Source organism: Talpa occidentalis, unplaced genomic scaffold (genome assembly GCF_014898055.3).
Source record: "Talpa occidentalis isolate TD23 unplaced genomic scaffold, MPIMG_talOcc4v2.1 talOcc4.6, whole genome shotgun sequence".
NCBI lineage: Eukaryota > Metazoa > Chordata > Mammalia > Eulipotyphla > Talpidae > Talpa > Talpa occidentalis.
Window position 1 is genome coordinate 51,663,812 of NW_023604972.1, and position 22,460 is coordinate 51,686,271.

A 22,460-nucleotide genomic window follows, 5' to 3' on the forward strand; every position below is an offset into this window, starting at 1 on the left:
CTTTTATTTTCCAATCCACATATTCCAGTTCAGGGTCTTGTTTGGTCAGAGTCTATGCTGGCAGCTCCAGGTGTGAGGCGGAAATCAACCCTGAGTAGAAGTCCCTTCCACTGCAGGGTGCTTTTACACACATACACACACATTCACACTTCAGACTGAGATAATGTAAACACAACAGTGAACCTCACATGTACATCTTTGGGATATGGGAGGGAACCCAATATCCCTAGAGAAAATCCACTTAGGACAATACAACCAAATAGTGACTATGCCTGGGAATTGATATTTTTCTTCTCAGTGTTATAATCAAACAACATTATTTGATGACCTGTTGTATACGTACAAATGCAGGAAAAATCAGTAAAAAAAATGCTGGATAATTTTAACATTTAGAGTTTTATAATCTCTTTTAAAATTGTTCAGGTATAATTCTTAGTTCTCAAGACCTGGATCAGGAAACATGATAATTATTCTAATTCGTCATGTCTTTTAATATAGTTGCTTGATTAATATCAACCAGAAAGTTTTGGTATCTTAAGACAACATGTATTTTGGGTCTAAAATAATAAAAAAATAGTTCCTTGATTTTGGTAATAGCTGATTTTTTATTCTAGCAAGTTTCTTCAGGAATGGGCAACATTCATGGGAAATATTAAGTAGATAAGTAGTTAGAGAATAATTCAAAGCTAAGCCTCACGGGATTGGTTATAGGTGCAGAAAAGAAAGACTGTAGGCGGGTATGTGTTCCAGTGATGGCGGAGGCTTCCTAGAGGGTGTGAGAAATAAGCTGACCTGACTCTTGAAAAATGAAGACCAGTTGAATGGAGAAGGGTATTTTGAGTCAGGGAAGCTGCACCAAGTAGATGTGACACAGAGGAGGGATGTGTCGCAGATGGTAAGGCACGGTGGTCCTTCCGAGCAGAAGGCACTGCCTTGGCAATGGGGGGCACAGAGTTGGGTGGGTGGGCTTACAGAGGCATCAGAGACAATTTCCATTGTAGGAGAATAGAAAAATGGAAATAAAAAATACATGCCCTTTATTTTGAGAACAGCAGGGTGTAATTCCATCTGTGAGACCAGAGGAATCGCCTCTATTCAGTTCCATCTTCTTTGCTCTCCCTGTTACCTAGGACCAGTCTCAAAGGTTGAGGCACAGAGGGACTGTAAGGCAGTGTTTCTCAGCCCTTTTTTCTGGTTCACACAAGCTGCCAACGGCAAATGCCATGGGTTCAACCTCTCCCTAGGGGAAAGGTGTATCAGACAGAGGAAAGACAGGTAATTTAAACAGTTTTAAAAATTTCCTCCTGGAGATTTTTGTCTTCTGCTGCTTCCTGCCTGCACCCTTAGGAATCACTGGAGCATTGAGAGGAGAGAGAAAGATGCTATTAAGTGTGGATGGTGAGGAAAGAGGTTGAATTACCTCTTCCTTCGCTCTCTGTTGATCTTCCTTAGGACAAGTGGGAATTTGGCTTAGAACCTCTACTCTTAAAAGTAATAGAGCTGTAGTCATTGGGAGTTTTCAATGTAAATTTAATAAATACCTATGTGTGTGTGGCATGGGTGGGGGAGTATATGTGTGGGTAAGAGAGAGAAGGATGGAGAGAGGGAGAGTTGGAGGGAAGGATTATAGATGTATAGTATTTTCTACATTGTTTCCTAATTATCTCCAGTAGATTTTAAGCTAATTAAAGATAAATTATAAGCAGTCATTTTTTGGTTGACTGATGAGTTTGAAATTAAATTTAAAACAGCAATGTAGTATTATGGTAAGTTGCGTTCTAAATTGGATTTCTGACTTTGGTTTTGATCTTTGTGTCATCATCGAATGTAGTGAATGGTTTTAAGTTGAGAAGAAAGCTTTAAATATAAAAAGGCTAATTGTTTTTAAATTACAGGTACTTTCTACTGTGTGTTAATTACTTTTTCTATGGAGAGACAGTAGCTGATTATTTTGCTACATTTGTTCAAAGAGAAGAGCAACTTCAGTTCCTCATTCGCTATCATAGATTTATATCATTTGCCCTCTATCTGGCAGGTAAGTTAAGGACACTATCCTGTTGCTATGTAGCTGTATATTTTCTATGTACATTTTTATTTATGTCATATAAATTCACAACATTCTTTGTTACATTTTAACCCAACTTCTCTTTTCAGTTGTGTCCCATGCATAAATATCTCTCTCTCATCTTAAAGAGCAGTTATTCTCTGCTGGTGGTTAAAAAATTATTTACTTAATAGAAGCCCCATATATTTGACTATTTTCTTTGCAAATTATAGTAAAAAACTTTTAAATATAATTTACAAAGAAAATTTCACATGTATATTGCTTTGTCCCTAGAAAATAGACTCATAAAATTGATGAGGGTACTTAGTTTTCCTGACATGTTTATTATATATTTATAATATATATGAGTATATATATTTGTTTATATTATGCCATGCCACACATTTTTATGATCTTAGACTAAGAATTTGATACTTCAGATAAAGTTCAAATTAACAGATTTATTTTCCATAAAATTTTACCAATTATTAAAAAAATCTCAGACATTGATTTAGACGTGCTTTTTTAAAAGTCTGATTGCTGATGTGAATCCTGGCTCTACCACTTACTAGCTGAATAAATATTTGGGGAATGTAATTAATTTCTCTGTGTCTCAACTTCTTTGTAAAGCACTTTGAGTAGTATCTGGCACTATTTAAATATTTGACTATTATCATTTCAATCTTAAAAGAGGAAATGAAATTTTCGAGTTTTCACTTTAACTTTTAATCCTTGTTTTAGCTCTTAGGAGTTTCTCTGTAAATTAGTTCTCCTTTAGTACAATTTTGGAACTGAATACAATATAAGTATATAACAGACTCCTTTCTCTTTCTCATTAAACTGAAAATACATGAAGTATTATAGAGAATTTTATCCAGTAATTATAATGTTGTTCTTCATGGTGTTTTTACTTTAGTCAGGCACCTTCAAATCCTGATCTTCAGATCGTTTTTGATTATAGAACACCAGAAAGTGAAACACAATCTGAAATGATAATAGTTTTTAGAGAAACATTTTTGCAGGCAGTAGGAATGGGATGCTACATTTTCTAACAAATTCCCTCTTTTACATTCAGTATTTTTGTTCAGTTTTGAGTGTATTCATTTAAAAAAATATATTACTTATGTACCTAAAGAAAGTACATTCTTGGAAAAAGATACTGAAAAGCACTTCTCTTCTTTTGCAGAGGTAATTCATTTTAAGTCATTCTGTTTTCAATGCTAATTAGTTTAGAAGAATTGTGATTATAGAGATCATGAATAGTTTCTCCCACTTTTTAAGCCAAAAATTTGATTTATTTTGATAAATGTAAGGTAGATTCTGGGGTGGATTCTTTACTGTCACAGGTGAGAAGAATATAGTATCTCCTCAGTTCACATGATACCTTCCAACTCACCCTTTTTAGTAACTGTTTCCTATACTAAACTTTATGATTCTTTAATAAAATAAAATCATTATTCCTTTTCTTACTGATTTTTGCCATAAAAATGGCTCACTGCTTGCTATTTCAAGCTCATAGAATCACAGAAATTCAGGGATAGTTATTAGTGTTTTTCCTTCAAATAAAAATTTGAGTGTTTTCCAAATCTCAGCACCATGAATAATGTTGAAAATACAAAGTATAAATAAGGTCTATAGTTTGCTTTATGGCACAATGAAACTGGTGAGACTTTTGTGCCCTAGTTGACTTCTGAAATATGCCAGAAGATCTCTAAAAGTATAAAGAAAGGGAAGGAGGCCCCTTGCTGTGCTAGAGCATGGGAAGGCTGCAGAAGGCGCTTGAGAAGAGATGACAGGAATCACGAAATGTAAAGAACAAGCAGGCACTGGCCTGTGGATAGTGGAAAGGGCATTCAGGCAGAGAAAACAGCTGCTCAGGGATTGCATGTTCTGGGCCTGTGACAGTCTTTAACGTTTGGCAAGCTGTGTCTTGAGAAGCTTTGTACATAATGAAAGGGTTTGGACTTATACCTGGGAAAACATGGGAGGATTTCAAGCTAGGAGATAATACAACCAGATTTGTAATTAAATGAATAACTTGGGAGACTAGATAGGAAATTAATGCTGCAATTCATAGTAAATAAAGTGAGGACCTGAGACATTTAGATTTGTATTTAACACCAAAAGTATTATAAATGGAAAAATAAAATTTTTTTTTATTGAGATAATTGTTTACTTACATGCAGTTATAAGAAATCCCTCATGTACTTTGCCCACATTCTAACAGTGGTAAAATTATAATCACACCAGAATATTGTCATTATAGTCTTACAAAAATATTTTTGAAATGTAACCTTATAAAATAGGAATGAATGGGTTAAATAATAAAACTTCCAATATAAATCACACATAGTGTTCTCTAGCTGTTATTTTATGTATGACCTAAACATGGTCCTAATAGACCATCAGCCAGCACTTTGTGTCTTTTATTTGTTTGGTAATCAGTTTCTTATACATGATCTGGCATTTGGTTTTCATACATATTTGTTAGATGAATGAATAATAAAGACTGAGAGCACTTTTACATGGTGCTGCTTAGGATCGGTGTTTTGTTCAGTTTTGAGCCTCTGCTTGTGACTTCTGAACTTGTCAGCGACCTTCAAGAGCTTTGCCTATCAAATGGAGGAGTTGGAAGTACAGATTATACTAGGTTGAGATATTTGTGCTTTTCTTTCAAACTCTGCTGTCAAAGTCTTTGGAATTCTTTGTTAAATATCCCACAGGTCCTGTCACAATTTTAGTTCTGTAGTCATCAAAAGACTTTTAAAGTACAGATGTTAGCAGATTTAAAAAGCAGAGAGATATGTATTTTCTTTTTTTTTATATATAAAGAACAATATATATTATAATTGCCTATAAACATATTTGCATATGCCATGTAACAGCAAAAAAAAAAAAAAAAAAGCAGAGAGCGCCCAAGTTAGTCCATTAATTTTCAATTTAATTAAAATAAATATGGGGATCTCTAGCTCTGACTCCCTCATCAAGAGTCATGAGATTACATGCAATTTGCAGCAACATGGATGGAGCTGGACAGGATCATGTTCAGCAAAATAAGCCAGAAAGAAAAAGAAAAATACCGGATGGTTTCACTCATAGCAGGAATTTAGAAAAACCTAAATAAGGGACCAGGAAAAAGACTAATTATAATAAAGAAAAAATCAAAATCAACAAGTAACTATAAACCAGAGGCACACTATGGTGGGGGGGCTGAGGGGGAGGGAGAGGAGAGAAGGGATTAGGGTCAAATAAGGGGGTGGAATTTTATGGGGATTATAACCAAAATGAAAATGCATACATTGTGCAAAAATGAAAAATGATGTAAGAATTATATAAAATAAAATTAAATTAAAATAAAAAAGTCATGATATTAAATGACATGTTTAATAGCATACAAAATGGCTTGCTTGCTGAGTAGGACCCGGAAGTCATTCTTATATTTAGAAAATTTTGTTTCAAAATGAATTTGACTGACAAAGTAAATATCTGTGAGACTAAAAATGATGAACATTTTCTCTAGGGCCTAATATATTTTTAAAAGATCTTGGTGATTTGGGTTTGGGGCTGTTTAGAAGCCAAGCAGCCATGCTAGTGTATGTCGCCTAATGAGTTTAAAATGTTTGACCCTACATGTCATCACCTTTAATATCTCGTCAGACAGAGAAATGCATATTATGTTTAGTGGGAGGGATTTTTCCTTGTATTTGTATATATATAACTATTTTGATCTCTCTTTAAAAACCCTTAAGGTGTGACTTGAACAATAATGTTCTGAATTCAGCAAAATTAGTGGAGATATATATTTAAAATTATAGCTAAAATTAATGCGTAATAATTTGCCATCCCCCCCCACTCCCTCCCCAAATGTACAAAGTTACTAAATAGAGTATGTTTTTTACACATTCAAACAATATAAGGGGCCTCCATGGTAGCATAGGGGTTAAGTCTCAGTGCTATCACCACCAGGGCCTGAGTTTGATCCCCAGCCAGGGAGCTGACCCACATGGTGCAGTAGACCTCTCCTGTCTCTCCCGCTGCTTCCCTCAGCAGTGTATTCCAGTAGATCTAGTCCTGTTCCCCATGCTGTCTCACTATATTTCACTTAACAATTTTTATTTAGGAGCATTTCATTGTTTAATAAATTTGTAGGATAGAAAACAAAATGCTGTTTGTAAACATTATATAATAAACATATTTTATTATAATTATACTTCTGAGAAATTTCAAGTCACAAACCACATCTTGCTCAAATGGTTTATAGAACTACATGACACTGGAGGGTCAGTAAGATTGGAGGCTTAACTACTCCTAGCTCTTTAATTGCCATTAAAATAAGTCTCATATATATTTTCTTAATCTGTACAACCTATCATAAGGTTGTTGGAGCCATTAAATAGTTAATACTTCTAAAATATCTAGACCAGCAACTGGGACATAATAAGTGTTCAATAGATAGTAGCTGCCATAATAATTATTAACTTTTGTATTTTGTGTATTTTGTATTTTGTGTATTTTTTGATCAATCAATACAACAAATCTTATTCAACCGAAATTCAAGATGTTTTTCCACATCCTTGTATCAATATTTATAAGAGACTAATTCATTTAATGCAGGGGGAAACTTACTGAAATTATGCCATGGAATATATTGGGACATTTTGGAGAAAACAAGATTTCCTTCAAGAAACTTTTGCTTAAAATGCTTAATATTTTAATAAGTTAATAAATGGTATAGTTATGATATAGAAGATTGATTTTATTTGTACTCAGTGAATCTCACACTTTGCACCAAATTGCATAACAAGTACATGTTTTTGTTCTTGAACAGGTTTCTGCATGTTTGTGCTGAGCTTGGTGAAGAAACATTATCGTCTGCAGTTTTATATGGTGTGTATTAACCAGTATTCTGTAGTCACTATCTATAGTTAAAGATCTTACCCTTAGTTTTTTTCTATAGTGAGAAGATATAATATTATCTGCTATTCGATGTCTTACCTAAATGTGAGGGGTATTTCAAATTTGGATAACTATCAAATACAAAAGTTATTTCACAATTCAGAAATTTTAAATGTTTTCAGTTTCCTAAAAACTTATTATTTCAATATTTCAATTAATTGCAGAAACTTTTAGAATTTCCATGGTATATTGGATAGTTAGTAGGTCTGAGAAACATCTACCATGTACTTCTATGGAAAGTAGCTGTTTACTTGTGCTTAGCCTGAGGATAAAGGAAGCAGAACACTTATTTTTTTATTTAGCAATGGTTAGTCATAGACTTGCATAATTCTTTTTGGCCTTTAATATTTTATTCTGCATATCCTTGAACAGTTTTTAGAATCTTACAAAATTTATCTCTGTACGTAATGAATTCACTTTTTCTTGCAAATGTTACTAATTATGAGACTATAAAATACAATGACTGTTTACATCTTATTTTAGATTAGGATATATTTCCTATTCTTTCTACTTTGCTTTACTTCATTAAGACAACTTGCAGCACATTATTGCTGGGAAATGGTAGTATTTCTTGATGTTTCTAATTTCTGAGGATCTCAGAGGAAAGTATAAAATTCTAAGTGAAAATCTAGAACCATCCAGACAAATTTGAAATAATAGAATTTCCTATGAAAATATAGATGGTCCCTATTGGGAAAAGAGTCATTTATGCATTTTGAAGCAGGAGGTAAAAGAAATTAGATCTTTTAAGCAGATTAAATTAAAATACCAATATAATAAATTGCTTGCCAAGATGGGAAATAAGTTTATTATGAAGAAATCAAAATACTAAGAATTTTGAAGTCATTTTATAAAATACAATTTATGAAACCTAATACATGGAAATGTTAGCTTTTCTTATTTATATTCTATTCATACTGATGATGCTAAAAATCACCAAAGTAGTTTTCTCTCAGGCTAGGTGAAATTGATGAAACAGGCCTTTGAAAATGAGAAATTGAATACTGTTATTGAACAGAGCTGTGAAGATCAACTTTCAAGTTAGAAAGGATGGAGTTTCAGAGCAATTGATCCCTGCTTATTTGATCTTTTGAAATTTTTGAAATAAATCTTTTTAGTATTTTTAATAACTGCAGGATGCAGCCAGCATAAAATGGTTTTGTAAATGCCACAATGATACCCAAAATTTCTCATTATGATTTTAATCTAATGACTCAAGGTTTTTGTTTTTTTAATTTAGTAGTCTAACTCAGTGTTATTAATATATCATTTGTGTGTAAATTATGATCAGTTCATTAATTTTTTTCCTGGTTTTAAGGTTCTAGTGGGCACCAAAATAAATATAATATTACTAATGACATTTAACTACCTGTGTTTCAAGCTTTGAACAAAAGTCATTCTAGAAGTTTGTTTCAACATTGCTGTTCCTTCCTGGGCTACACTGATCAGTCATGTTCACTAATTGTTGTGTTGTTGGGCTATTAACAGTTCGCATGGACCCATGTCACTTTACTGATAACAGTTACTCAGTCACATCTTGTCATCCAAAATCTGTTTGAAGGCATGATATGGTAAGGGGATGATACTGTGCTGCTTTATATTTATTATATTTATGTGTACATAGCACTTTTTTTTTAAGATTTATTTTATTTTTATGCATACAAGAGCTGGGGTATAGGCCAGAGATGCAGGGGGCTGAAAGGATTCACCAGAGACAGAGTGGGGAACAGAACAGGTAGATCAACTGAAATACACAGCTGAGAGGAGCAGCAGGTGCGTCAGGAGAGGTCTGCTGCACCATGTGGGTTGCTCCCTGGCCGGGGATCAAACTTGTGCTTGCAGTGGCTGGTGTTAGCTTCCTAGGTTGCGTCTTAACCACTTGTGCCACCAGGGAGGGCCAGTACATAGCACTTTTAAAGCTCTTTTACATTGGACCGTGTCTTAAATATATCTACTAAAACGTACTATTTGTCGTTGCTCTCATTCCATTAAAATACTCAGTTTTGCTTACTGTTTGATAACTACATACAAATACTTTATTAATAGCTGGAAACTTTCTTGTTAAGGTTCCAAATAAAATGCAGAAAGTTATGAAAGCCACAATTAATTGTTACTACACCTTAATGTGACTTATTACAAATCATTGACTTTAAAAAGTATTATTTCCATGAAATGCAAAAAGAACATGAAGTTTGCTTGCCAGCAGACAGGTACTGACAGTGTATTTTTCTAGGTGAAGGATGGGTAGGTTCTATTCTACACTGTCTTTATCTAGGAGTAATTACCAGATTTCTGATATACAGAATTAGTTGCTACGTAGTAGTAACTTGTAGGCTAAGAAAATATTTGTATTAGTTAAAATTTTAGCCTAAAATTAAAAAAAATACTGTTAGTTAAAAAGTACAATGGAGAAAAAACTAAGATTTTAAAAATCTGATCTTATGTTTTCCCTACTTTCTTTTAAAATCCATTCACTGAAGTCCTTTAAGGTTGATGGGTTTTGTCAAGATAAATATATCCTCTTACCAGCTGTGTGTGTGTGTGTGTGTGTGTGTGTGTGTGAATAATTGCAATCATTTTGAGACTGTCTTCCACATACACACTTTTAATTGATAAGGGACACCTACTGAAAGAAGAAGGATTCTACAATTACTAGTGTTTTAATGCAACTATAAGTTAAGATATAAAAATTAAAATTGATAATTTTCCTGAGGGAATTTGTATTAAGCTCTTGCTATAAATTTATCAATTATACTGTCTAAACTAATAACATTCTATTTTGAAAAGCTGCTTTTAAAAAGGGTCCTATTTAAGAGAATTTAAATTTTAAAATCTTTTATTTATTAGGAACTCTTATTCCTAACAACTGAAATTTAATAGTCCATATCTATAGAAATGATTTAATATTAAAATTAAATTTATTATTTAATATTTTCTTAGCAGTACTTTAGTTTACATATAGATTTTGCTATTTATTTATTCATTGGGCAAATGTGGCTGATATTTGTTGTCTCTACAAATGTTTTATCAAGTGTTATTTTCTAGACCAGACTGTGATTAATCCAAATGGTTATTACATTGATAGTGTGTCATAATCAGTATGAATATTTGTCATTTAATCATATGGACTTTATTCTGCTGACCTTTTTTTTTTTTTTAAGGTTCCTTGTCCCAATATCAAGTGTTATCTGCAATGACATAACTGCTTACCTTTTTGGATTTTTTTTTGGGAGAACTCCACTAATAAAGGTAATAGCAAAATATCACAGGTAAGCTACTGTCATAACATTTAAGATTAGCCACTGGAGCAAATGTCCAACAATTTTGTACCTTTATACATTGTTTGGATTCCAAGGCACTTTGATTTTCCCTAGCTGTACATAGCAACTGCAGTGTAGTGGTAGAAGGGCATACATCCCAAAATTCCATCTGGGTTCTTCATCAGATGCTCCTCTGACTCCTTAGTAGGGATTTGACTCTACCAGCTACCTCTCTCCCATGAAAGCTTTTCATCTTTCTATTATTTAATTTCCCTTAGCTATTATGTCATTCTTTATCCCATTGAAAAACCCTATAAACAAAACTTTTCTTTGGTTCTGCTCTCCCTTCAAGCCATCTCTTTGTTGATCCATTCATCTACCAAACTTTTTGAAAGTATACATTGCCATATCTCCACACATTCATGTCCATTGGTAAGACTTGTACATCCAAACTCACTAAAAAAATTTTTGACATCCAAAGAATAAAACATTGACAATGCAAGTTATAATGAAAAGTTATAATGAAAGATAAGAGAAAGGAAAAAACACACGAGCAGAATGTTTTGCCCTAGATTTGGTTTTCAGTCGGTGGAGACAAAAATGGAAATGAATTAAATTATACCATTCTCATTTGGAGACAGAATGAAACAAACCAACTTATGGTAAAACAAACCTTTTTCTCAAATTGATTTCTTTAAAAAAAAACACATTTCATATTGGGACTTTAGATAAAGACTCACTCAGTTTCATATATTGAGTAAAGTCTTTAATAATCCCATAAATATATTAATGGGCTATTTTGATGTTATTTTGTGAAGGCAGTTTCACAAAGGCTCTTCAGAATTCAGATATAAAATCTTCTGTTGTTCAGGGTGAGATGTCTGAACAGTCTGTCCTTCAAAAAAACCTTCCCTAAATCTGTCCCACATAGGAGTCCAGTACACAGAATCAGGCTCAACTCTAAGGGTACTTGCCGGCAAGCTGTGTATGCTTTAAAGTTTCTAAAGCTGCTTCATTACAAAAGCAAGTGATTAAATCTGTTCTATGCTGAGAAGTTTTTGTTTAGCTGTTTTAGGTGAGGCCATTACAACTTCAGAAGACTCTCATTGTCTGAATTTGAATATGGGTTAGTTGTATAATATTACCCAGATGTAAATAAGCAAATTAACTCCTACACAAAGAGGATCTGGTTCCCATTTAATTTGATAAGCTATTTTTAAAATAATCAGCAGGTACCCTTAATTTGAGTCAATTCCTACTTCTTTTTTTTTTAAGTTGAATTTTGTTTATATAGTTCTTCTATTTATTTTTATTTTAAAGATTTATTTATTTATACAAGAACCAGGGTACAGGCCAGAGGTGCGGGAGGGTGAGAGGATTCACCAGAGACAGAGCGGGGAACAGAACGGGAAGACTGACAAAATACACTGCTGAGGGGAGTAGTGGGCGAGACAGGAGAGGTCTGCTGCACCATGTGGGTTTCTCCCCTGCCGGCCAGGATCAAACTCGCGCTGCAGAGGCTGCTGACAGCTTCACAGTGTGGCACTCAACCACCTGCGCCACCAGGGAGGCCCAACTCCTATTTCTTGACAATAGTGAATTATCCCAGGAGAAGGTACACAGAAGGCCCTCCTTAATGGCGGAATTGTGATTAGATTGTCAGGAAACCATTTCTGCCCACATATTGAGTTTGGGGCTCTTTGAACATCAGGACAAGAGTTCTATAAAGAAAGAACTCATCTGTCTTTGTCCACCCTGTTCTATCCGCCTTAACTCTGATACTTACATTGTTTTATTCTCCATTGTTCCACTAAAAGGACCATCACGGGGATCATCAGTGATCTCCTGATAATAGATCCCCATAGACCCGTCTTTATGTTCTGCAGCACCCTCTCAGTCTTTTCCTTCTGCCCCTGCTTTACCAAATTCCAGACTTTCCTTCAGGTTTGTCTTCCTGAATCCTCCATTGTCTGAAAAGCAGTAGCCTGACTCTGACAAATGGTATCTATTCTTAGAAGCACAGCATGTGCCTTTCTTAAGGAGATAGGCATAGACTATGACCCAGCAGAGAATGCTGGATATGTAAGTGGAGCAAAGTTGGTGTCTGGGCCTGAGGGGTATTTTATCATTTCAGAAAGAGGTCTGTAGTTGTGTGACTTTAGGGGAGCGTGTGAAACTGGTAAACTGCAGTATTCATGTTTTGTTACACTCCGTCTATTTTTGGTTAGTAATAGGTCAGCATAGAACATGTGTACTTGAATATGTCTCCTTATTTCAAGAACTACACTATGAAGGGAATTTATATAAGCATAAAATTCATAGGACGATTATTTCAGTATAGAGTTTAAAAAAAATACAAATCATTGAGGCTGTATACAGAAACAGATATTCACAGTATAGCAAATGTTGGAGGACCTAATATGAGTTAGATATTACTAGAAATAAAAGCCCAGATAAATCGGGATCATGGAATGAAGGAAAGGGGGTGCAAAGCCATTCTAGTGAGAAAAAGTGAGCAGAAAAGTAAAAGGTATTGTGGGAATTTGAACAAAATTTGTATATATGTGTATTTTGTTAATGCAGTAACCTTAAAATTTTTATTTGGCCTTTTTTTAGTTGTCTCCTAAAAAGACGTGGGAAGGATTCATCGGTGGTTTCTTTTCCACAGTCGTGTTTGGATTCATTGTGAGTTTTACTGGGAATTTATTTTACTTACATTTTGAAAAATGGTAGCAAGTTTATTAGTCTATTGTAAAGCTAAAAGAAACCACAAAATGCTAATAATTCAATTACTGAAACTCACCAAACAGAACCTATTCTGTACTCTAGTAGCTCTCTTGCTGGCCTCAGATCTGAGTCACTTGGCGGGTGTAGGTAAAACCAGCCTCTCCCAGACAGTTCCAGGTTCCAGTCACTCCTCCAGGTGATCCTCATGTGAGCTAGGCTTGAGCCCCACTTCCATGCAGTTATGTTTACGAAGTTTCTAACAGCCTTGTGGTGGTCAGGGGCACTTGGATGGGTGGTATTTGAGCGATGTTAAGGAGCTGTGCCTCCACACACATCAGCTACTTGGCTTGGTGGGTCCTACTGCTGTGACCCCAGCTTGCATGGAAAATTGGTTAAAAATAATTGATGTTCATTTAAACGTAAATAATAGATATTGTCAGTGCTTTAAAAATTAGCTTATAGCTATGGAATCCAGGTTTTTATTAAAAAGTGTCTCATGAGAATTAAGAAAGTTACAATAAGATGACTATAAGCTAAATATACAATATAATTAATGTTAGGAAATTACACTTCTTAAGTCTAGTCCCTGACAGTTCTGGAATATTTCATATACCCAAATACAGAATAACTAGTAGCAATGTGAAGCTTTGAGAAGGAGAAAATGTAAAATAAATGGGAAACATGCCATGCTCCCAAATGGAAAAGCCACCATAATTCCTCTCTTTGATATACAAGTTTAGTTCATTCTCAAGAAAATTTGAGCAGAAGTTGATAAAATTATTCCACTGTTCATGTGGTAGAATATTGATGAGATAATAGTAAGTAAAATAGTAAAAGAGATCTGGTTCTGTCCAGTGTTTGTATATTACAAAGCATGGGTAACATTATTATTAAGTTAATAATACTGCAAGAGTTTGGTATTGTTAAAGACTAATTTGGAATTACAAAAGTAACCATATCATTGGAAGAAAATAAAGAGCTATCTTGAAAGAATGAAATGCAAGATGAAATAATAGTGAAGGAAATTATCTTTTCTAATAAATGATTTTGAGGAAACTGGAAGCAAAATCAGTTTATGCCTATTCCTGGTATCATAATTGCACTTCTGTTAACAGTTTTTGAGTAAATAATAGATGGGATGGCCGCATTGGAAAAGAAAGAGAATAAACTGTACTCTTGCAATTTAAATGTATAATAATATTTGTTTTATGAATCCATGACTCTGGACAACCAGTTAAAAAAAACTGCAATAATGTAATGTGGTTAGGCAAGATAATTTAATCAAAGTTTCCTGGGTTGGTTAAGAACAATTGGTATTTTTCACCTGTACTATTTTCAGAATAATTTTTAATCACTGGTTATTTATTAATTGGTGAAATTAACATAATCTTTATCCAAAGAACCTTAGCCCTATAATCTCCCATACATTTATAATTGTTAGTTTCTGCTAATATTATGTATATTTTAAAAAAGTAAAACCTTGATATACTGCTTCTCTAAATGTTCAAATCAGCTTCTTGTCTCTTTACCCTTTATAGATTGTGTTGATGCAAAAGATTTAAAAAGCCCCTTTGATTTTCCAATCACTCTTCCAAGTTTTTTACTGGGTCGGTATAACTTCAAATATACATAACAGAAAGTAAATGCAAAGAAATTTTGATATCCTATCTCTGGTCTTTCTGACATGTAACACACACACATATACACACACTTCCATTCAGTGTTTCATGAACTCTTGCTTTGTTATTCAGGCTGCTTACCTGCTATCCAAATACCAGTACTTTGTCTGCCCAGTGGAATACCGAAGCGATGTCAACTCCTTCGTTACGGAATGTGAACCCTCAGAGCTTTTCCAGCTTCAGAACTATTCACTTCCTCCTTTTCTAAAGGCAGTGTTGAGATGGGTAAGATAAATATGATTGGGTCCTTTAGATTTTCATTTAAAAGTAGAGTTAAGATTTTTTTTTTTCTTGGAAATTTTATCTTTGATTTTCTTTCTTTTTTTTTTTTTAAAATAATAAATTTTATTGTTATATTCCCCATACAATTGCAGCCCCCCATTCTGACCCCAATCCCTCCCCTCCCGCCCCCGCCCCCCTAAAAGTGTCTCTGGTTCATAGTTTTTTGTTGATTTTGATTTTCACTTTCTTAAAGTTATTCAAATGGCCAACAGGCATATGAAAAAATGTTCAACATCACTTGTCATCAGGGAAATGCAAATCAAAACTACCATGAGATACCATCTTACACCAGTGAGAATGGCACATATTAAAAAAACTAGCAACAACAAATGCTGGCGAGGGTGTGGAGAAAAAGGAACTCTTCTGCACTGTTGGTGGGAGTGCAAACTGGTCCAACCACTATGGAAAGCTGTGTGGAGATTTCTGGACCTACTAAACATAGAACTTCCATATGATCCAGCAATTCCACTCCTAGGTATTTACCCAAAAGACACAGAAACATCAATTCCAAAGAGCACCTGCACCCCTATGTTTACAGCAGCACTGTTTACAATAGCTAAGCTTTGGAAACAACCCAAATGCCCAAAAATAGATGACTGGATCAAGAAGATGTGGTACATATATACCATGGAATATTACTCATCATTCAAAAAAGATAAACACATGCAATTTGCAGCAACATGGATGGCGCTAGAAGGGATCATGCTCAGCAAAATAAGCCAAAAAGAAAAAGAAAAATACCGGATGGTCTCACTCATAACAGGAATCTAGAAAACTTAAATAAGGGACCAGGAAAAAGAGTTAAGATTTTTTAAGAAATTTATTTTTGCTGAATTTTTAACTTTACAATATAGAGGTGTTAAGCACGGTCAGCTTAACATCAATAATATATTTGATCCTCCAGTGATTCCTCTTCTTGAACATAAAATGACTATAACTGCTGCCATCAAGTTGTCTATTAGGGATTTACCTCCTAATGGTTTGAACACTGTTGTTAATTTATCTTGTATTTGTTTTGAAAACATCTTTCAATATTCCTTTAGTTTCTAGAAATGGAATGGGTTAAAGTGAGTTTCACATGTAACTGGGATTATTTACTCAATTTAAAACCAATTAAATTCACCAGTTCAAAGATTACTTGATTTTTTTAGGGAATGTTTACTATTAAAGAAAACTGCTGCTTCTGAAAATCAGTTTCCCTTCCAAAATCACATTTCTGTCATTTAAAGGCAATGTGAGGTTTGCCTCAGATGACTGTTCATTTACAGCTGTCTAGTTGAAACCTATTGATCTATGTATCAAGACTGGTGGGTAATTGGTTAAAGGGGGGGAGTTAAAAAATTTGCATATGTGCGTGCACATATACACACGTGTATTTTTTTTTTTTTGCTAAAATCCAAAATTTTTCAGAAGCAGGTTAAATAGTGAATTCTTTCTCTCCTTGAGTTAAATTCGTGAACTATAAGAATTTTTTCAATGTCAAAACCATCTATTACCTGCTATAAATACTTCTTGAGGTCTTTGATTACGGACAAGGCCATTGCTTTGAGAGTAGGTCCAAAGATTGATAGTCTTTCTCCGTGATCTTTCTAAAGCCATATCCATTATAGACTATTGTAGTTTCTGCAGTTTCTGTTTAAAGCCATATCCATTATAGACTGTTATAGTTTCTATCAATTACAAAATAATTTGCAGAAATCTCAGTGTTTATGATCTCCCTCCCTAAATCATTTATAATTGTCTTGTACTCATTTGGTAGTTTTTTAAAAACAACTTATACTTTCATGTGGTCCCACAGCATTTAGTTTTAAGAGAAAGACCAACTTTTCCTTCATTTACTCATATAAAATTAAAGTGAAATAAGATAAAAATAAAAGTACTTTATGTAATTACTAAAACAAAGTACTAGTGGTAAAAACAAAATCAGATATTAGCTCAATTAAGTTTTGGTAAGTCTACAACTCAATTGTTAGGCTATTTTCTAGGTTGCTTAGAAACTTCTTTATGAGCTTCAAGATTTTAGTGTGCTAGATGCTGTCAACGTGTTTACAGAGGAAATGGGGAGTGTTGGCTAAGTAGAGAATAATAATGAGAGTTTACGATATATTTTTCTCATGATCCTGAAAGTTTGTGAAATTAACAAAAATATGGTATATGTTCTGCCTTACTACTTGTCATAAAGTAAGATTACTATTATTACTGTGGATGGCATGCTCAAGTAGTTTTCATGTGGTGAACCCCAACCCTTTCCCACCTTTTTTTCTCCTTTAGGAAACAGTGAGTTTGTATCCTTTCCAGATACACAGCATTGCTCTTTCAACTTTTGCATCGTTGATTGGTCCTTTTGGAGGCTTTTTTGCCAGTGGATTCAAAAGAGCTTTCAAAATCAAGGTGATATATTTTGAAACTTTGTCATGTTATTAGAGGATGTAATTCAAGATTATCATACAGTTGGAATTTTGTTTGGTTGATTTCATACATTAAGCCCTTAGGCAAAAACCTTTATACCTATTTGTTTCAGCCTCATGGAACTGAAATCTTGGCTAATTTTGAGTGTATTCTTTCTTACTGTAAGGTTTGATCATACCATACTGATGAATTCTAAAGGGCCATGTAGAAATGGCATGTGCCACTAATTGTTGGAACATACACAGAATCTTGGTCTGCTGAGTGTTTAATAATCTAGCCATGAATTATCTAAAATTTAGTTCCTTGCTACAGTCTCATCTAAAGGGACATGTAAGATAACTTTGCATATTTAACTGTCCATTCAGCTAGATAAGAGTCAGCAAACTCTTTGTATAAGGAACAAAGCATCCATTTATTAATCACACTGCAGTTACTCAATGTGAATTATGCCTTTGTAGTATGGAAGTCCTTAAGGGGACTTGGTCAGAGATTGGGGGTAGCTGGGCCTTAATGAAACTATTTTCAAAAATAGGCAGTGGCTAGATCTGATCTGTGGGACATAGTTTCCTGTCACCTGTCTCAGATACTTACAGTTCTCCCTGTGCTTTAAGTTAGAGTTTCATAACATGAAATATATTTGCCCTGTTTTCTCAGCATCCCTCACATTGCTTCACCAAGTTAAGATTAAACATAACACTAGCACTTACAGCGTGATTGCTAAAGGTTGCAAGGTCAAGGCAGGCTTTTCTGAGGAGGTGACATTGGGAGCAGGGATCTGAGAAAAGGAGGAAAATGAGTCCTGCAGAGAAATCTAAGGAAGGGAGTTCCAGTGAGTGCAGAGGAGTGGAGGAGCTTAACCTGTGTAAAGAGGAGCAAAACAGTGTGGCTGAGGTAGAATAGGAGATGGGACTGCGCTGGGCCCAGAGGCCAGGAAAACTAATTAATGAACTCAGTGGGCTCTTGAAATGGGAGGGAAACTCTGTTAGGTGGGATATAGTATACAACAAGGTGGAGGGTGTTGTTTCTGTTCTCTAGACACTCACCACCTACAAGGAGAGATAATACATGTCCACAGGGAGCCACACACAACCATGTGTGATGAGTGTCCTATAAAGTTGCACACAGGAGAGTGGTATTTAGTCACCATGGCTCTTAGGCTTTGGCTAGCAGGGAAGAGAAGTGGAAGTGTGTTGGCAAACATTAAAGAGTTGTTCAATATTTGTTATAAACAGAGAAATGTCATATTTTAGAATGGTGTTTCTTAAATGGCTTGCAGTCTAAAATCTCTTGTTGATTGTTTTCGGCATTTTGTTTTGAAATGAAAACATAATTGTTATTGCATTTTAGATGTTTTTAGGCTGCCTGGGTAAACTTGGAAGCGCAAAATCAGTTTCCATTTTCTAGACGCTCAGACATGTGGAGCTATCTACATGGAGTCCATCTGCAGAGGCTTACTAACCATTCCTTCAATTTGGCCATTTAAGGGACTAACATGTCCCCAATGAAACAATCTATTGTCCTCTTCTTTTTACACATACATTTTAAAGAAGAAATTCTTATCATAGTAGTAAAATGTTTATTTTAGTGTAAGGACTTTCAGGAGTAGTAAGAGTCAGAGCCAGTTGTGCATCTGTCAACAACAATAAAATAGCTCACCAAATAGTTTTTGATTAAATAGAAGAGTAAGTAGGCTACCACAAGATCAGATTAATAATAGCTGGTGGATTTAGGAGTTTTGTTAACTGAAAGAATTTGGTGCTAGATTCAGTTAATTTTAATTCATGTTTTTGAATGTTGAGGCTCAATTCAGTAATCATTCTAACATGGACATATTTTTAGATCTGTTGGTCATGTTCTAATATGTTTGTATTTAGTGGGAAAATACAGTAGTAAAGTATTTATCTTAGAGTTCATGATGCCAGAGACATTTACAGGTAGGAGGTTTTCTTTTTCTTTTTTTTTCTAGAAACTTTGCTAATATGTTTATTTGTTTCTGAAGGATTTTGCAAACACCATTCCTGGACATGGTGGGATAATGGACAGATTTGATTGTCAGTATTTGATGGCAACATTTGTTCATGTGTACATCACAAGTTTTATAAGGTACTTTTACTTTTTTAATGGTTTATTAGATAATTTGAGTTTTTATTCCCATAGGCATTAGCTTGAATGAGTTACTGTAGATTACCGTTGAAAAGAAAATGTATTAAGGGGAATGGAGAGCCCTGAAGTTGTGTCACATGGAATCCTGAATGTTGTGGTTAAATTATAATTGTTTTACATACATTTGAATAATTGAAAAAACAATAGTGCATGGTACTTAACAGGGCTGTGTTAAAGATCCAGTTATGGCCAATTGCACTGGATTTGGCACATCAGGAGTTGTAATATCTCGACTACGGATATTGCAGTAAATACTAAGAGTTAAAAGTGGGGAGGGGGACACAATAATTCATCCAGCCTACTAATTATTGCTTCAGTGCTTGCTAAGTGTTGGAGAATGTTCTAGATATAGAGCTTACATTCGTCAGAGGGAGCAGGAGCAGAAGACAATAAACAAATTAATACAACTTTTAGGTGGTAACAAGTGCCATGCAGAAAAATAAAGCAGGCCAGGGGATAGTAGGTATGTGTAGGGGCTGGGGAGGTGGTGTGAGGTGAGTGGAGGGATGTTAGTTACTATTTTATATAAGGTGGTTTATTACTGTTATTCAATCTTAATGTTTTGGATCTGCCTTAAGATGCCACTTTGTGGTGTGAAGAGCTACCATCATCAATTACATGTTAACTTTATTTTCCATGGTCTGCTAGTGCCAGAGTCATAGAAAATTTCTATGTTCCTCATAAGTTTAGAGTGAAATGCATATATACATCCCTAAATATGCATTTCAAATATATGCCTCTAGCAGTGTAAGAGCTTTTATATTAACTTATTTTCTTGGATATTCCTATTGGGGTTTATATGTTTCATTGTAATTTACAAAGAATCAAATCCAAGTTTGTTAAACTTCCTCTATTTTGTATGTTTTTTCTCTTTCACCCATGTGCTATTGTATATTTCATCAATTTCATTGAGCCCCACTCATCTTTCATTTCTTCATCTTTAGTTTGAATTTGCCCTTTAAGCTTCTTAAAACAGCTTAGCTTATTGATTTTCAGCCTTGTCTATTTTTTTTTTCTGACCCCAATCCCTCCCCTCCCACCCCCCAAAAAGTGTCTCTGGTTCATAGTTTTTTGTTGATTTTGATTTTCACTTTCTTATCGTTACTCATTTTCCTGGTCCCTTATTTAAGTTTTCTAGATTCCTGCTGTGAGTGAGACCATCCGGTATTTTTCTTTTTCTTTCTGTCAGCCTTGTCTATTATATCCATATAAGACTGTAAATTTCCTCTAAAGTACCACTTTATTTTCATTTTATAGATTTGTATTTTTATTATTCAGTCACAGATAAGTTGATTTCCCTATTATCTGTTCTTTGACACATGGAATATTTAGAAGTGTATCGTTAGGTTTCCAAACAGACATTTTCTCATCCTTCTTCCTTTATTAATTATTGCCTTAATTAATAGAGTATGTTTCCAGAAAAATACTTTCTTGTTTCAGTATTCAGTATTTGTTGAGATTTATCTTATGCCCCAGTATATCGTCTCTTCAGATACTTGTTCCATGTGCACCTGTAATGAATGTGCATTCTGAAGCTTATGGATATTTTAACATACATCAATTACATGAAGTTTAGCTAAGTTCTCTGTATTGAATTTTTGGTTTGTTTTTTTCTGTCTACCTGTTCTATCTATTATAAAGAGAACTTTTGTCTAAATCTCCCATTATGATGGTAAATATACATATCATTCCTATTTTTAATTCTGTCAGTTTGCTTTATATATTTTGAAGTTGATTAAGTTGATCCAGTTCTGTCATATCTGTTAAATTAATCCTTTTGTTTCATTACATAATATCCATCTTTATTAACTACTTGCTTAAAATTTATTTTCTTGGATCCTAGAAAAGCTATATTAATTTTCTTTTGGTTAGTATTTGTATGGTATTTCTTTGTCTATCCTTTTATTTTTAGCATTGCTTTATCATATTTAAAATTTCTTTTTTTTCCCTCTCACAAGCATATAGCTTTGTTTTTTGTTATTCAATATTTGCCTTTTTAATTGGAATATTTCCATTTACATATGATTTGTTTACTGATGTACTTCAGCATTAGTAATTAGTGGTAAAATCAACTGATCAGAAAATAGCTGTTTTTAGGGCATAAACACTTACTTTATTTTGAATCTACTGTTTTCTTCTCTAGAGAGAAGTCATACTGTGAGCCTTGGTATCCACCATTTGAAAGCAAATATTTATACTATTAAAAATACCATAATAGTGCCAGGAGGCAACTCTTTGCCAAGAGCACTTATTGACATAATTTTGCATTTAGCTGAACTTGCTAGAAGAGGTTCCTTTTCTCTGTGTGCCCCTACTCTGAATTTATGTTACGAAGTTGCTGAATCCTTTGAAAACAAGCTAAAATAAGTATTGTCCTGACTTGAGTAGACTTTCACTCTAAGAGACATATGGCCATAGATTTTTGGCAGAAGAGTTGAGCTCTTCAGTTTTTTAAAGGAAAGATATTCAGGAGAGTTCAAGATGACACAGTAGAAAAACCTGGGTTTATCTCTTCATGTGGATACTCTAAATATATAGCTACATATGCAACAGTTCCCTATTAAAAGGATTTGAAAATAAGCTGACCAGCTCCTCAGTAATCCAAAGATAAAAAGAACACATCAAAATGGGTAGAGGAGGCAAAGATACAGTCTCTCTTAGAACCCTCCCCCCATGCACTCCTCACCCCAACCCCAATGCAGAAACCCACAATTAGGAGGGTTTCACAGTTATGGAGCTTCCTCCCAAGCAGTGAGCAGTTCATACTTCACATCCAGTATGACAACCTTTGAAACCTGCAGAGGAGGTACAAGCCCACCCAAACATCCAGATTTGAAAACCAACAGGGCTTCTGAAAGGATACCTGAGAGGGGGTGGGCAACAAAGGGTTCTCTTAAAGGGCAAGTTCATAGAAAAGCACCTAGATCACAAAGGAGATTC

General features: G+C 34.4%; 1 protein-coding gene across 1 annotated transcript in view; it reads left to right on the forward strand.

The window, feature by feature from the left end:
- Positions 1-22,460, forward strand: part of CDS1 (CDP-diacylglycerol synthase 1) — a 66,681-nt gene that overhangs the window by 38,786 nt on the left and 5,435 nt on the right. The window contains exons 5-12 of the mRNA XM_037529071.1: positions 1,896-2,035; positions 6,873-6,931; positions 8,489-8,571; positions 10,162-10,249; positions 12,877-12,945; positions 14,739-14,891; positions 17,220-17,339; positions 19,357-19,460. Of these exons, the coding sequence (XP_037384968.1) occupies positions 1,896-2,035; positions 6,873-6,931; positions 8,489-8,571; positions 10,162-10,249; positions 12,877-12,945; positions 14,739-14,891; positions 17,220-17,339; positions 19,357-19,460 (816 nt within the window). The remainder of the gene's footprint in view (positions 1-1,895; positions 2,036-6,872; positions 6,932-8,488; positions 8,572-10,161; positions 10,250-12,876; positions 12,946-14,738; positions 14,892-17,219; positions 17,340-19,356; positions 19,461-22,460) is intronic.